General features: G+C 33.5%; 1 protein-coding gene across 1 annotated transcript; it reads left to right on the top strand.

Moving 5' to 3' along the window:
• Positions 1-375: 375 nt before the first annotated feature.
• Positions 376-15,863, top strand: LOC130682178 (cullin-4B-like). The gene is made up of 5 exons (XM_057496329.1): positions 376-583; positions 1,222-1,337; positions 11,973-12,076; positions 13,015-13,084; positions 15,786-15,863. Exons 1-5 carry the CDS (start codon positions 376-378, stop codon positions 15,861-15,863), a joined length of 576 nt encoding a protein of 191 aa, XP_057352312.1.
• Positions 15,864-15,913: the final 50 nt, after the last annotated feature.

Raw genomic sequence — 15,913 nt, 5'->3', positions numbered from 1 at the left:
AATAAACATAGGGGTGCCTATGGATTTTTCAAACTGGGCCCCTGAATTCTTAGGGTAAATTCCTAAGAGTGGAATTCCTGGGTCAAATGGTATTTCTATTTCGACTTTTTTGAGGAACTGCTGTACTGCTTTCCACAGAGATTGAACGAGTTTACATTCCCACCAGCAGTGTAGGAGGGTTCCCCTTTCTCCACATCCTCACCAACATTTGGTGGTGTTTGTCTTTTCGATGTTGGCCACCCTAACTGGTATGAGGTGATATCTCATTGTGGCTTTAATTTGCATTTCATCTTCCTCCTTTTTATCTGAACTTAAGTCTTTTAGTTGACAAAGTTAGGAATGGGATTTTCTTGGACTTCATAGGGTTTAATGAAAATGGCAGAAGAACACTCACCATTATCTTCATGTGCTCCTACCTCTGTGGAAGAAGAGCAATTCAAAAACAGAAATTTGATAATTTTCTCTGTGGCTGCAGACGCCCACAAAGATGCCTTGACTGAAACCCCCAAGACTCTGTCCACTTTTTCCAGGACCAAGTCTGGCACTGGCTCTGTCAAGAAGTTGGTAATCAAAAACTGTAAAGGTAATGTAATCATATTTAATGATTTCAGTTTGGCTCCCTATTGCTTCTTTTATATTTTAAAGTGTAAATATTATTATTTTTTGAGGTGCCATCATTTTTAGAAGGTTTGGAAACATTGACTTTGGACTCTAACTATCTGAATCCTAGTCGGAATATAAACATAGTGTAAACTGTGACCTTTGGGGAATGACTTTATTCTTCAGATATATCTTTCCTTGTAAAAAATAAAACAAATGTCCTTGGTTTTGACAGAACCATTCTAGATGGGCACATCTTTACAGATTCTGTCTTCTTAGTGAACAGATCTGTATTATTAACTGAGAAATGGTTTTCCCATGGTAATAAAAAGACAAAATTTTAATTTTTTAGAAGTCTGTAGAAAACAGGGCAAAACATGCATGTAGCCAGTGAATTAAGGTAATGAGGCATTAATAAGAGTACTATGAAGTAGTGGTTCATCTTCACTCTTTTGTATGTGAATATTTGTCCTAGCATCATTTGTTGAAGAGACTATTTTTCCCTCAGAATGGTCTGGAGACCTAGTTTTCAATAATTTCATCATAGCTGTATAATAATTACACATTTTATAGACCTTGACATTGTCTTCAAGTCATTTGTTTCATAAATTTTTTTGCTAGATAAACTTCTGGTGCTGGAAAAGTACACTGAAGAAACATGGCAAAAATTAAAGGAGGCTATACAGGCTATCCAGAACAACGTCTCCATTAAATACCACCTGGAAGAACTCTACCAGGTGGGTGTTACTTTCAATACAACTATTTAGTAATTGTAATGGAGGCAGGATTTTTGTATCTAATTGAAAATTTGTTTTGGATCTCTCTGATCTGTTTTATAATCATGCATAAAATTCACGAAATCTGGCACTGCGCAGGGACGGGGTGGCCGGGCCTCCAGGTGTCTGCTGGGTGGGGCCCGGTGGGATGGCAAAGGGCAATGTCCACCCTGGCTCGGGTAGTCAGTCTGCACTTAAATATCGACCATTTTCCGTTTTTGCTTCTTCCCTTAAAATTTATATGTATCCAGTACATTTAATTGAAAAATGTATGTTTTTTTATTCTTTATTTTCTTTTTCTTTTTTAATTGTTTATATTTTCAATTATTAAAAAATGTACAAAATAAAGTTTCATTGCTGGTCTTGTAAGAGCTATACAATTTTCATAAATGTATCCTATAACTTCAGCAGTTCACCTATTTCAAAAATTTGGAATTCTGTTCATTTGTTATTCTTAAGACCACCTCAAATTTAAAGGCTACCTTATTGTACATTTAAAGTGTATCATAACAGTGTGGTAGTTAATAAAACACTATTTTTTTTCTTTTGATAAAAAATACACGAAATCTGTCTTTGACTATAGTCATGCAATCCATTAAAACTTTTTTCTCTGTGCTTTTTTAAATTTTGGCATCATTAATCTACAATTACTTGAGGAACATTATGTTTACTAGACGCCCCCTTCACCAAGTCCCCCGCACATACCCCATTAGTCACTGTCCATCAGTGTAGTAAGATGCTGTAAAATCAGTACTTCTCTGTGTTGCACTGTCCTCCACATGCACCCCCTACATTATACATAGTAATCATAAGGACCCCTTTCTTCTTCCCCCTCGTTTCTCCCTCTCTTCCCACCCACCATCCCCAGTCCCTTTCCCTTTGCTAACTATTAGTCCTTACTTAGGTTCTTTGATTTTGCTGCTGTTTTGTTCCTTCAGCTTTTCCTTTGTTCTTATAGTCCACATATGAGTGAAATCATTTGGTACTTGTCTTTGTCCACCTGGCTTATTTCTCTGAGCATAATACCCTCCAGCTCAATCCATGTTGTTGCAAATGATAGGATTTGTTTTCTTCTTATGACTGAATATATACCATTGTGTATATGTACCACGTCATCTTTATCTATTCATTTGCTGATGGATACTTAGGTTGCTTCCATTTCTTGGCTATTGTAAATAGTGCTGTGATAAACATAGGGGTGCATCTGTCTTTTTCAAACTGGCTGCTGCATTCTTAGGGTAAATTCCTAGAAGTGGAATTCCTGGGTCAAATGGTATTTCTATTTTGAAGTTTTTGAGGAACCTCCATACTGCTTTCCACAGTGGTTGAACTAATTTACATTCCCACCAGCAGTGTAGGAGGGTTCCCATTTCTCCACCACCTTGCCAACATTTGTTGTTTTTTGTCTTTTGGATGGTGGCAATCCTTACTGGTGTGAGGTGATACCTCATTGTGGTTTTTATTTGCATTTCTCTGATGACTGACAATGTGGAGCATCTTTTCATGTGTCTGTTGAACATCTGAATTTCTTCTCTGAAGAAGAGTCTGTTCAGCTCCTCTGCCCATTTTTTTAATTGGACTGTTTGCTTTTTTTTTTGTTTTGGTCCGTGAGCTCTTTATATATTTTAGATGTCAACCATTTTTTGGATCTGTCATTTATGAATATATTCTCCCATACTGTAGGATACCTTTTTGTTCTATTGATGGTTCCCTTTGCTGTACAGAAGCTTTTAGCTTGATATAGTCCCACTTGTTCATTTATGCTTTTGTTTCCCTTCCCCGGGGAGATATGTTCATGAAGAAGTCACTCATGTTTATGTCCAAGAGAGTTTTGCCTGTGTTTTTTTCTAAGAGTTTTATGGTTTCATGATTTACATTCAGGGATTTGATCCATTCTGAATTTACTTTTGTGTATGGGGTTACACAATGACCCAGTTTCATTGTCTTTCATGTAGCCATCCAGTTTTGCCAACAACAGCTGTTGAAGATGCTGTCATTTTCCTATTGTATATCCATGGCCCTTCTATCATGTATTAATTGACCACATATGCTTGGGTCTATATCTGGGCTCTCTATTCTGTTTCAGTGGTCTCTGGGTCTGTTCTTGTGCCAGTACCAAATTGTCTTGATTACTGTGACTTTGTAGTAGACCTTGCATCCAGTTAGCATAATTCCCCCTGCTTTGTTCTTCCTTCTCAGGGTTGCTTTGGCTGTTTGGCATCTTATGTAGTTCCATATGAATTTTCAGACTATTTGCTCTAGTTCATTGAAGAATGCTGTAGGTATTTTGATTGGGATTGCATTGAATCTGTAGATGGCTTTAGGCAGGATTGCCATTTTGACAATATTAATTCTTCCTAGCCAAGAGCATGGGATGAGTTTCCATTTGGTTGTGTCCTCTTTAATTTCTCCTAAGAATGTCTTGTAGTTTTAGGGTTACAGATCTCCCACTTCCTTGGTTAGGTTAATTCCTATGTATTTTTTTTATGTGATTGTGAATGAAATTGTTTTCCTAGTTTCTCTTTCTACAGTTCATTGTTAGCATTTAGGAAAGCTTCAGATTTCTGTGTGTTAATTTTGTATTCTGATATCAGTTCTAGTAGTTTTTGAGTAGAGTCTTTAGGGTTTATTATGTACAATATCATGTCATCAGCAAATAGTGACAGTTTGACTTCTTCTTTACCGATCTGGATTCCTTGTATTTCTTTGTTTTGTCTGATTGCCGTGACTACGACCTCCAGTACTATGTTGAATAACAGTGGGGAGAGTGGGCATCCCTGTCTTGTTCCCAATCTTAGAGGAAATGCTTTCAGCTTCTTGCTGTTTAGTATGATGTTGGCTGTGGACTTATCATATATGGCCTTTGTTATGTTCAGGTACTTTCCCTCTATGCCCATTTTGCTGAGAGTTTTCATCATGATTGGATGTTGAATTTTGTCGAATGCTTTTTCAGTGTCTGTGGAGATGATCATGTGATTTTTGTCCTTCTTTTTGTTGAGGAAGCATATGATGTAAATGGATTTTTTAATGTTGTACCATTCTTGCATCCCTGAGATGAATTCCACTTGATCATGGTCTTTGATCCTTTTGATGTACTTTTGAATTCGCTTTGCTAATATTTTGTTGAGTATTTCTGCATCTATGTGCATCAGCGATATTGGTATGTAATTTTCTTTTTTTCATGGGATCTTTGCCTGGTTTTGTATTAGGGTGATGCTGGCTTTATAGAATGCGTCTGGAAGTACTCCCTTTTCTTCTATTTTTTGGTACACTTTAAGGAGAATGGGTATTATATCTTCTCTATATGTCTGATAAAATTCAGCTGTGAATCCCTCTGGCCCGGGGGTTTTGTTCTTGCGTAGTTTTTTAATTACCATGTTGATTTCTTTGCTGGTAATCGGTCTGTTTAGATTTTCTGTCTCTTCCTTGGTCAGTATTGGAAGGTTGTATTTTTATAGGAAATTGTCCATTTCTTCTAGGTTTTCCAGCTTGTTAGCATATAGTTTTTTTAGTGTTCTCTAATAATTCTTTGTATATATGTGGGGTCTGTCATGATTTTTCCTTTCTCAGTTCTGATTCTGTTTATGTGTGTAGATTCTCTTTTTCTTTTTATAAGCCTGGCTAGGGGCTTATCTATTTTCTTTATCTTTTCAAAGAACCAGCTTTTGGTTTCATTGATTTTTTTCTATTGTTTTATTCTTCTCAATTTTATTTTTATCTTCTCTGATCTTTATTATGTCCCTCCTTCTGTTGACTATAGGCCTCATTTGTTCTTATTTTTCTAATTTTGATAATTGTGCTTTAGACTATTCATTTGGGATTGTTCTTTCTTCTTTAAATATGCCTGGATTGCTATATACTTTCCTCTTAAAACTGCTTTCGCTGCGTCCCATGGAAGATGGGGCTTTGTGTTGTTTTTGTCATTTGTTTCCATATATTGCTTGATCTCTATTTTGATTTGGTCATTGATGTATTGATTATTTAGGAGCATGTTGTTAAGCCTCCATGTGTTTTGCTTTCTTTGTATAATTTATTTCTAGTTTTATAACTTTGTTGTCTGAGAAGTTGGTTGGTAGAATTTCCATCTTTTTGAATTTACTGATGCTCTTTTTGTGGCTTATTATGTGGTCTATTCTGGAGAATGCTCCATGTGCACTTGAGAAGAATGTGTATCCTGGTATCCTGCTGCTTTTGGGTGTAGAGTTCTATAGATGTCTATTTGGTCTATCTGTTCTAGTGTGTTTTTCAGTGCCTCTGTGTCCTTAATTATTTTCTGTCTGGTGAATCTGTCCTTTGGAGTGGGTGGTGTGTTGAAGTCTCCTAATATAAATGCATTGCATTCTATTTCCTCCTTTAATTATGTTAGTATTTCCTTCACATATGTTGGTCCTCCTGTACTGGGTGCATATATATTTATAATGTTTATATTCTTCTGTTGGATTGACTTCTCTGTGTTTTTATATGATTTATTTAGTTATATCTATGCTTTGTATGCAGTTGTACTCTTCAGTGTATATTCTTCAAGTATTTCCACACAGTTTAGCAAGTTCTTGTGCATATATTTCTGGCTCTGCAGAGAGCATTCTAGCCTATTTTTTAAAACCCGAGAGGAATATACTGAATCACAAATGGACTTCAAGGCCATTTTGGGCCTTGTATTTAATTTAATAAGTAGGTAACTAATGGAGGATAAGATCACAAGATAATTAAATCATCAAATTGCCTGCTTGTTTTGTAATTTCTTTATACTGTATTCATCTTTTTCCTCCATTCTGACTATGTAATGACCTCAAGTAAATGCTCCCTAATACAGTAAAATCTGAGAGAAACTATTCAGGAGTAATTTTATTCATTGGATTTACTCATTTATAATAATGCAGTTACTATTGCATTTGCTTCTTTTTGTTATTATCCTTCACTCTTACTGTATAATACATGAACTCTACAAATCAGAAGCCATTGACATTGTTTTCTGAATTTCTTTTCATTTCCTTTTATTTAGGTTCAGTGTAATGCTTTCACATACTTGCTACCTCGATCACTTTTACTTTTTTCTCATTCTTGTAAAATTTGTAACACTGACCATCAATTCTTTTGGATAAATACTTAGATTCTGTAGTACATTCCTTGATTGTTATTGATATATTGATATATTGACATGTATTGCTTTTACAAGTCTCCCATTTATCAGCCATCTTATGAAATCACTTGATAGGCTTATTGAAATCATTAGGCAAGTAATACCAACTTACTGATTCTGAGATGTTTTGTCTCTAACGTGCTAATAATAAAAGTATATTATTATGATATGGTGTAATTTTAGGAGGATAAAATGATATGTGATTTACATAAGGATTTGGAATAGTGTCTGATAGTAAGCACTAAACTGAAGCAATCATTCTTTCTCTTCTAGTTCTTCCTTCTTCGTAAGTGGAATAGTTTCAGTTATATGCCTTAAGTTTACAGATAAAATCAGAATATTATTCCCTTAGATACATGTGTCTATTCATTTCTAAGAAGAAGGTGGCATATTTACCTTGTATACTAAAGCATTTTTACATATTCCTTTGAATATACAGTTCTTGAAGCATTTATCTTGCCTAATCCTTTTCTATTGTAGGGAAATACACATAAAATAGTATCATTTTAGTTTTACATTCTGTGACATCCAGTACGTTCATAATATGTTACCACTAGCATTATATAGCCTAAAATCTTTTCACGACCTCAGTAGGAAACCTCACACCCAAAGATTTCTATCCATTCATTTTTGAATCTAGCCCCCGATTTTTGTTAATCAGCTTCCTGTATCTATTGATTTACCTAATCTGAATTTTCCATATAAATGGAATCATATAGTCTGTCACTTTTTGTGTCTGGAATAATATTTTCAAGATTCATTCATGTCATAAAATGTTTCAGTACTTCATTCTATTTCATGAAAAATAATACTCCATTGATGATTACCACATTTTATTTACACATTCATTAGTTAACAAATATTTGGGTTGTTCCTTATGCATAATTGTGATATGAATATTTGTATATGTTTCTGTTCGAACACATTCTTCCTTTTATTTTGATTTTATGGCAGAAGTGGAGGTACTGTGTCATGTTGTAATTGTATATTTAAGTTTTTGGAGAACTGCCTAATAGTTTCTTTGTAGTGGCTGCATCATATTATTTTCCTGTACAAGGCAGTTTATGGGGATCCAGTTTTTCTATATCCACAACACCTTTTATTTTCTATGTTTTTAATAAGAGAATTTGTAGTGGTTCTGCTCAGGTTTACATTTTCTGAATGACTGTTGATGTGAAGCATCTGTTCATGATACTTTTGGCTTATTGTTTATCTCCATGAAAAATGTTTATTCCTATCCTTTGTCCATTTTAATTGAGTTGTTTATCTTGTGTTAAATTGAATAAACTTTTTTTATACTATGGACACTGGACTTTTACATATGTGATTTGCAAATATTTTCTCCCATGTACAAAAGTTTATATTAAGAATTAATTTGATAAAAAGTTATCTGACCATAACCAATTCAGTAACAATTAGTACATTTACAGTGCTGTGCTCTGTAAAGTGTGCACCATCTCTATCAAGTTCTGTTTTTATCACTTAAAGGGAAATCCTTTCCCACACTGAACAGTTACTTCTCATTTACTACTCCTTAAGTCTCTGACCAACACTAATTTGCTTCTCATCTTTTAAGGATTAACTTGTTCTGTATATTTCACATGAATAATATTAAATAATATGTTATTTCTAGTGTCAATTTCTTTTTTGGTTAGCATAATGTATTTAAGATTTGTCTATCTTGGAATATGTTTTTGAACTTGTGCTTTTTCATGGCTGAATGATTTTTTATTATATGGCTGTACCACAGTCTGATTTCCATACATCCCTTGGTAGGCATTAGCTTAATGATTGTTTAATTATTTGTGTTGTTTTTGTCTTTTGTTTCCATATATTGCTTGATCTGTATTTTGATTTGGTCATTGATGTACTGATTATTTAGGAGCATGTTGTTAAACCTCCATGTGTTTTGCTTTCTTTGTATAATTTATTTCTAGTTTTATAGCTTTGTTGTCTGAGAAGTTGGTTGGTAGAATTTCAATCTTTTTTAATTTACTGATGCTCTTTTTGTTTTATTCCACGTTGTTTTCCTCCACATTGTTTTCCTCACTGTCGCACCATTTTGCATCGCTGTAGTAAAGGTATTAGGGTTCTCTTTTCTGTACACCTTTGCTAACACTTGCTATTTTTAGTTTTTTGGTTATAACTGTCTTTATGAAAGTGAAGTGATACCTCTACAAGTTTTTGATTTTAGTTTTGCAAAGGGCTGATGATGATGAAAATGTTTATATGTGCCTGTTGGAATATCTGTAATTTTTTAAAGAAACTTCTCAAGTCCTATTTCTATGTAATTATTTAAAGTGATGTTATTCACGGAACACAACTGATGCAACAAAAATTCTAAAACGTACAATTTATGATTCTGTGCAACCATCATTTCGATTAAGTTCCAAACGTTTTCCTCACCCTAATTGAAATCCTGTCCCTACCAAGCAACCACTCCTCTTCCACCATACCCCAGCATTTGGCCAACATTCACCTGCCTTTTCTCCTTACGGATTTACCTGTTGTGAATGTTTCATAAAACAGAATTGTAAATCTTTTGTCTCTTGTTCTGAATATTCAATGAAACAGAGTTATATGATATATTGTCTCTTGTGGTAGTTTTCTTTGACTTACCATAATGTTTTCATGATTCATCCAGATGATAGCATGCATTAAAACTTCATTGTGAAATTATATTCTACTCTGTTATGTGCCACATTTTATGTATTCACTTGTTAGTTTATGGACACATTTTTCCCACTTACTGACTACTGTTAACTAATACTGTTGGGAACATTATCATAGAAGTATCCCTGTCTGTTTTCAGTTAATTTGAATATTAAACTTGGAGTAGAATTTCAGGTTGTGTGGTGGTGCTTAACTTTGAGGAGCTGCCAAACTATGTCCCATATAAAATTATAAATATTTAATATTTCCTTAGGTGTAGTACATGAAGGCTCTAGTTTTTTCATTTTTGATCAACACTTGGTATTCTCCATTTGAAAAAATTATTTCCACCCTACTAGAAGTGAAGTGACGTTCACTGAGGTTTACATTTCTCTAGTGGCTTATCTCATTAATGCTATTTGTAAGTGCTTATTGGTCATTAGTATATCTTGGAAAATGTTTAAATCCTTTGTTGATTTTTAAATGGATTGTCTTTCTGTTTTGAAGTACATAAATTTCATATATATGTTGGTTATTATAACCATACCAATGTGATTTTCACCTGGTTGTTTTCCATTCTGTGGGTTGCCATTTCACTTTTTGATTGTGTCAGTTAATGGGCACAAAAGTTTTCAGTTTTACTGAAATACGGTTTCTCTCTTTTTCCTTTTTTGCTTCTGCTTTCAGTGTTACACTTAAGAAACTACTGCCAAACCCAAGGCCATGGAGATTTTATTCTATCTTTCCTTCTGAGTGTTTTACTATTTTGGATCTTACAGCTTACCCCTTTGGTGTGTTTTAATTCTTGTACATGCTATAAGGAAAGGTTCACCTTTGTATGTATGTGGGTATGAATTTATTTAAGAGATTGTTCTTCCCCCTTAAAAGTTATTGGCAGACTTGTTAAATATCCGTGGAGCCATTGATATAAATTGTATTTCTAGGCTCTAAATTTGATTTCTTTAATTTATATTTCTATTCTTATTCCCAAACCACGCTGTCTTGAGTGCTGTATCCTAGGCTCTATTACTGTTTCCACACATCCTTTTTCCTCTCCACTTCTTAGACTAAATAATCTCTAATAAACTATCTGCATGTTTGCTGATCCTGCCTTCTGTAAGTTCATTTCTGTTGATTCCCTTTGTTGAATTTTTATTTCAGCCTTGCATATTTTTCAGAATTTTGGTTTCTTTTTAAAGGTGTACATTTCTTTCTTTAAGTTTTCCTTTGGCATGGCATTCACCCCTGTTTTCTTTTGTTTCCAAGCTTATTTTAGCCACTTGAGTGTATTTGCAACAGTTGATTTAATTTATTGTAACAAGCCAGTATCGATAGTTTTTATTCATTTCTTTATTCCTGGAATAGACCATCCTTATAATTTTTTTGCAAATAGAAGATCTGAGTATTGTAATGTGGCCTCTCTGAAGGTCATATTTTGTCTTTACCCCAAGGCAGAAAAAAGATGCTGCTTTGTTTGTGTGCTAAGTATTTGCCTTCTAATCACCTTTCTGAAGCATTTTTTAAAGACAGAATTTCTTTATTTTGTGTGGGCTTTTGACATTCCTTTTCATTAATTTATACTCAACCAGTCATTTTACTGAAATTTGCTTCAATCCTACAGCCAGACAAAACAAAAATTGTTTTGGGGCATTCACTCATTTTTAGCCATGCTCTCTACTGTTCTGCTCTAGTCTTCTGTCGTTTCAGCTGGACATATCCTGAAGATAAACTTGATGTGAAATTAGGGGTTACTCAGGTCTTTTCTGAAAATGTATACAGCCTTGGGCATGTGTGTGGCCTCCTACATGTTCTAAGAATACACACGAAGCAGTTCAAAACACTTACTTCTTCATACTTAACTTTCCAACCTCTGATCCTTTCTAGGATATTCTACATGTTCCTTGTCCCATTAGTTATCTCTTGACTCAGATGGCTAAGCCTAGTAGTATATTTGCCTGTGATTTTAGAGAAAGTTCCCTTCATAGCTCCCTCTCTTGAGTAGATTCCAAAGGAGACACAAAGACAAGCCCAAGAGTGGAAACACGCATTTACAATTCCTTGAGAACAAGGTCTGTATTCCCTCGACTGTCCCCAGCAAGCAGTGGATTTGCTATCACTAAGTTAAGTGGGTGCTTTAACACAAGGATCTATTACTGAAATGTAGCAGCATCTTTCTTCAGTAAATGTTCCTCTGATTTAATTTTTGGTTAGATTCCAGAGCTCTGCAATAGCTGATTCAGAGCCCCTTTTTTGGCCAGCCTAATTGTCATTTAGTGTAGAGAGGGGGTTTTGAAGTTTTCTGTCACCTGTTTTGGTGACATCACTCCATTAGTCAGGTATATTTTAATATAAACTAAATGGTCATTGCATTATCCATCAGCATTTAATATAATTGTTTATGGTTATGATTATTGTACAACCTGTCTTTAATTCTCTTTCCTTTTTGAAGTCTTATACAACAAATTATGAACTAACAAGACAAGCCATGGGTTTAATATCTGTAATTTCAGATTACATTTTTATTAAAAATTTTAATATCTTGATATTACTTTCTTTAAGATAGTTTTGTGACCATTAATTTGGATGGAAAATCTTAAGTATATTTTCTTAGGTTTTTGTCATATATTGCAAATTTGGAAATAGAAATTTACAATTTTGTGGTTATATTAATGTATTGACATTTGTATTAATTCCTTAATCTGTATGAAGAACTCTGTTTTCAGTATTCAATACCTTTAATGAATATAGAAAAGTATTTCATTTTTTCAAGTGTTGTTTAAGCAAATATGTTTACAATTTTTCAGATTGTTGAAAATATTTGCTCCTTCAATTTATCTGCAAACTTGTATAAACAACTGACGTGGCTTTGTGAACTCCATATGAAGGCACAAGTTCATCAGTTCAGGGAGTATCCTTTTTTGAAACCAGATGCTGCAAGTTCTTTTCCTTTCCTTAGATCATCTTTTCACTTAATGATTTTATCTTAGCTTTTATAATAATCTTTTTGAAATACACATTTGTGCACAATATTATATTGGTTGTGGATGAACAATCTACTGATTCATCATCTGTATAAATTATGTAATGCTCACCATAATAGGTTTTAGTCCATTTTTGACAATATATATTTTGTAGTTTCAACATATGGCAGACAAAGTTTGCTTCATTTTCATTTTGAATAACAAATGGTGTTTTATGAGATCAATTTAATAAACGTTTTCTGTATTTATTTTATTATCATTAATATACATGAGCAATATTGTGGTTACTAGATAACTCCCATTATCAAGTCCCATTATATCTCATTATAGTCAACGTCCATCAGCCTAGTAAGAGGCTATTGAGTCACTACTTGTCTTCTCTGTACTATACTACCTTCCATGTGCTCCCCCCACAGGTTATGTGTGCTAATTGTAATGCCCTTTGTTCCCCTTATCCCTCCCTTCCCACCCACACACCCAGTCCCTATCTCTTTGGCAAGTGTTAGTACATTTTGGGTTTCTGTGATTCCACTGCTGTTTTGTTCCTTCAGTTTTTGCTTTGTTAGTATGCTGCAAAAATGAGTGAAGTCATTTGGTACTTGTCTTTCTCCTGACTTTTATTTCACTGATCATACCACCCTCTAGCTCCAGCCATGTTGTTGAAAATGGCAGGATTTGAGTAGAGTAATTGTTAGACATGTAAAATGAATTTTATTTTTTAATACTTTACGTGCTAAGACTTAGAGATGTTTGGACTTCTGATAAGCATTAACCTATTCTACCAAATACTTTGTTTTAGAAGCCATGTCTTCCATTTTCATAGTGTTAATTTTAGAATGTAAACTTTTTCTTAACATTACCTCATGAATTCTTTGGATAGTGACTCTTTCATAAAGAACATTGATCAATGCTGGCAAAATCATTGCAGGCAAATGGTAGAGTATAATAATTATGTTTTTAGTTGCAAGGATGTTGTCAAATTTGTGAGAATGTTCCAGCTAAGAAAAATAAAACATGCAGTTAACTCATGCTTTGTTTAAAAACATATTTGGAAGTGCTTTTATGATAGAAGTTTTTTCTGAATTATATAAATTGAAATTGTAGTTGATTTGTCCACCTACAATTTGGAAAATGTTTTTTTTAAAAACATAATTTTAGACATAAAGTTGAGTTTATATTATTAGAGCCAAACAAAGAGGCATAAAATGTAAGGTTATTTATAACCACATCACTTTGAAATTACAAAACTGAATCTCATTAAATAGTTTCTGAAATTAGTGATTTATAATCAGGTTTTATTGTGCCAGGGAGTGTGCAGAAAAGGAGTTGGAACCACATCAAAGGCAATATGCTGAGTTGGGGAAATGTTTTAGATATTCCATAGGAGGCATTACTCTTTTTTTGCTACTGATAATATGATGTGAAATATGTGTGCTTCTCAGTTTTGGTGTAATATAGCATTAGAATAATATGGACTAATACAATTAATATACTTCTAAAATTTGTAATGCATTTTATGTATTTTTTATTTATTTAAAAATATGTAAATACAAAATGATGCGACTTCAGTGTTTGGCATTAATTGAAAACAGTTCTTTTTCTCAGTTTCCTACATAAAGCCTGAAGTTTGATTAGGGTTTAAACTATTTATTGTTTGGAATAGTTAGTGGGAGCTTATAATTTGAAAATACAAAAAGGAGAGCACCAAATCAATTAAAATGTGAAATTGTTTATTTTACTATTGTTTGTTTTAATGAGGTGCCTTTCATATTTGGTTGCACTAGGTGTTTGTTTCTGGAATTGTTAAGCCCAGTGCTCACTTATTTCCAGTTAGGTGTGTCCTTTCTGGTAATTGATGGCTGCCATATCACAGCTTTCTGGTTTTCATACTCATGTAAAAATGTGATAGTCTTAGCTCAACATAAAGACTTGTGAACCCTGTCAGCATCACATCTTTGATCTCCCACAACTCTGCTCCCTGCCAGAGTTCCCTGGACAGCATACCTACCCTTTCCCATAACACTTCCAAAGGCACCGGGCAAAGTTCCTCAAGGGAGTTATCCCAGGTGCCATGAATGTTTTAAGTTACAAGCAAAAAAATAAAAATACATAGATTTTTTTCTAAAAACAATATTAATGAATACAATGATCACCTAATGTTGATTGCACAAACACATTTTATAATCTTTTACATTTATTTACAACATTTCCAGCTAATGTGAACATGCCATAAAATTAAGTCTGTGACAACATAGTTTACCTTTGTGGGTGTTTTTTTTGTGTGCAGTTGAAAGATACTATGTTAAGGGGAAATAAGCATATCACCTATAATCATTTCTCCATGCAGCATTTAATCTGCCAGCCTGGAAAGTTCTTAATTCATTCTCTAAGACACAATTGAAGAGTTATCAATTCTCTGTTGCTTTCTAGGATCTTACAAGCCCCCCATCCAATTCTGGTTTCCTCTTGTATCTCTTTTAGTTTCCCCCAGATGTTTAGGCATATTCTAGAACTTAATAGGTGTGTTTAAAATATTAGTACTCTGTCTCTTTTCACAGTGCGAATTCTTTAAATACTTTCTGAGATACAATATGAGTCTCACATGTAGAATGTGATGATTTGATAACAGTTATATATGGCTGAAAGATTACGACGGTGGCATTAGCTAGCTAACACATTCATCACCTCATATAATTACTTTTTAATTTTAATGGTGAAAACATGAAGGATCTCCTCTCAGCAACTTTCAAGTATTTAATGTAGTAGTATCAAATGTAATCACCATGCTTTATATTGGATCTCTAGAGGTTGATTTTAACTTAAGATTTGTATCTTTTGTTACTATTTTATATTTAATATATTAAACAATTCTTTTTATTAAGTTATCTTTTATTAAATAAGATTACTTCAATGTGGTACTTACAGAATACTCAGTTTAATTTTCTAGTAAAGTAAATACCCGTAGAGATAACCCAATTAGTGCAAGTTCCTGGGTTTTGCCAGTGCTTTTTAATAGTAAAAGGGGACTTGAGATAGGAACATTTGAGGACTACCATTCTAGTGTTTGTTTAAATTACAGTTAACTTACATATATCAATATCTTCATAATAAATCCTAATAAGTGTCTTTTTAAATGTTTTGTCTTCAAATACAAGCCATAGGAGCTTACGTTTGTAGAGTCTTGGCATTAGTAGTGAATTTATGTTTCTTCTTGATATTCTACCTGCAATTCTATACTTTAGATTTTTCCTTACATTTTTCAGTCTTCTAATCTTGTACTCATAGATTTTCCAAGATTTATTTGTTAGGCAAACTATATTAGCCCTGTTGAATATCAGTATTTTATGTAAAACATAATCTTTATATGAATAAACGTTCATTAATCTCTGCTAATATTTATTATTAAAGGAGGAATTTAGAACAAATAGTGTGGAAAGTGAGGGAAAAATGTAAAGTTACTTTTCCAAGACAAAGAGATGTATTATTGCCCATATTTGATCTTGCAACTGGTAATAATATATACAAATGCCAGAAGTAAGGTGCTTTTTTTAAGAATAAGGTTTTGACAGGTGGTCAATAATTTAATAAAAAAATATTTTCTTTGTAAATGCTTTATCTTTGTTTTCTTTTTGACAGATCTTGATCAGGAACATTTTTCTGTTCCTAGATAGAACTTATGTTTTTCGGAATCCAGAGTTACATTCTATTTGGTAAGGATGACAGTGATTGCTTTAAAAGAATTGTTACAGGCAACTTAATGATCA

Source organism: Manis pentadactyla, chromosome Y, assembly GCF_030020395.1.
Source record: "Manis pentadactyla isolate mManPen7 chromosome Y, mManPen7.hap1, whole genome shotgun sequence".
NCBI lineage: Eukaryota > Metazoa > Chordata > Mammalia > Pholidota > Manidae > Manis > Manis pentadactyla.
The sequence above is the reverse complement of the archived record's forward strand: the minus strand, read 5'-3'. Positions and strand labels throughout refer to the sequence as shown.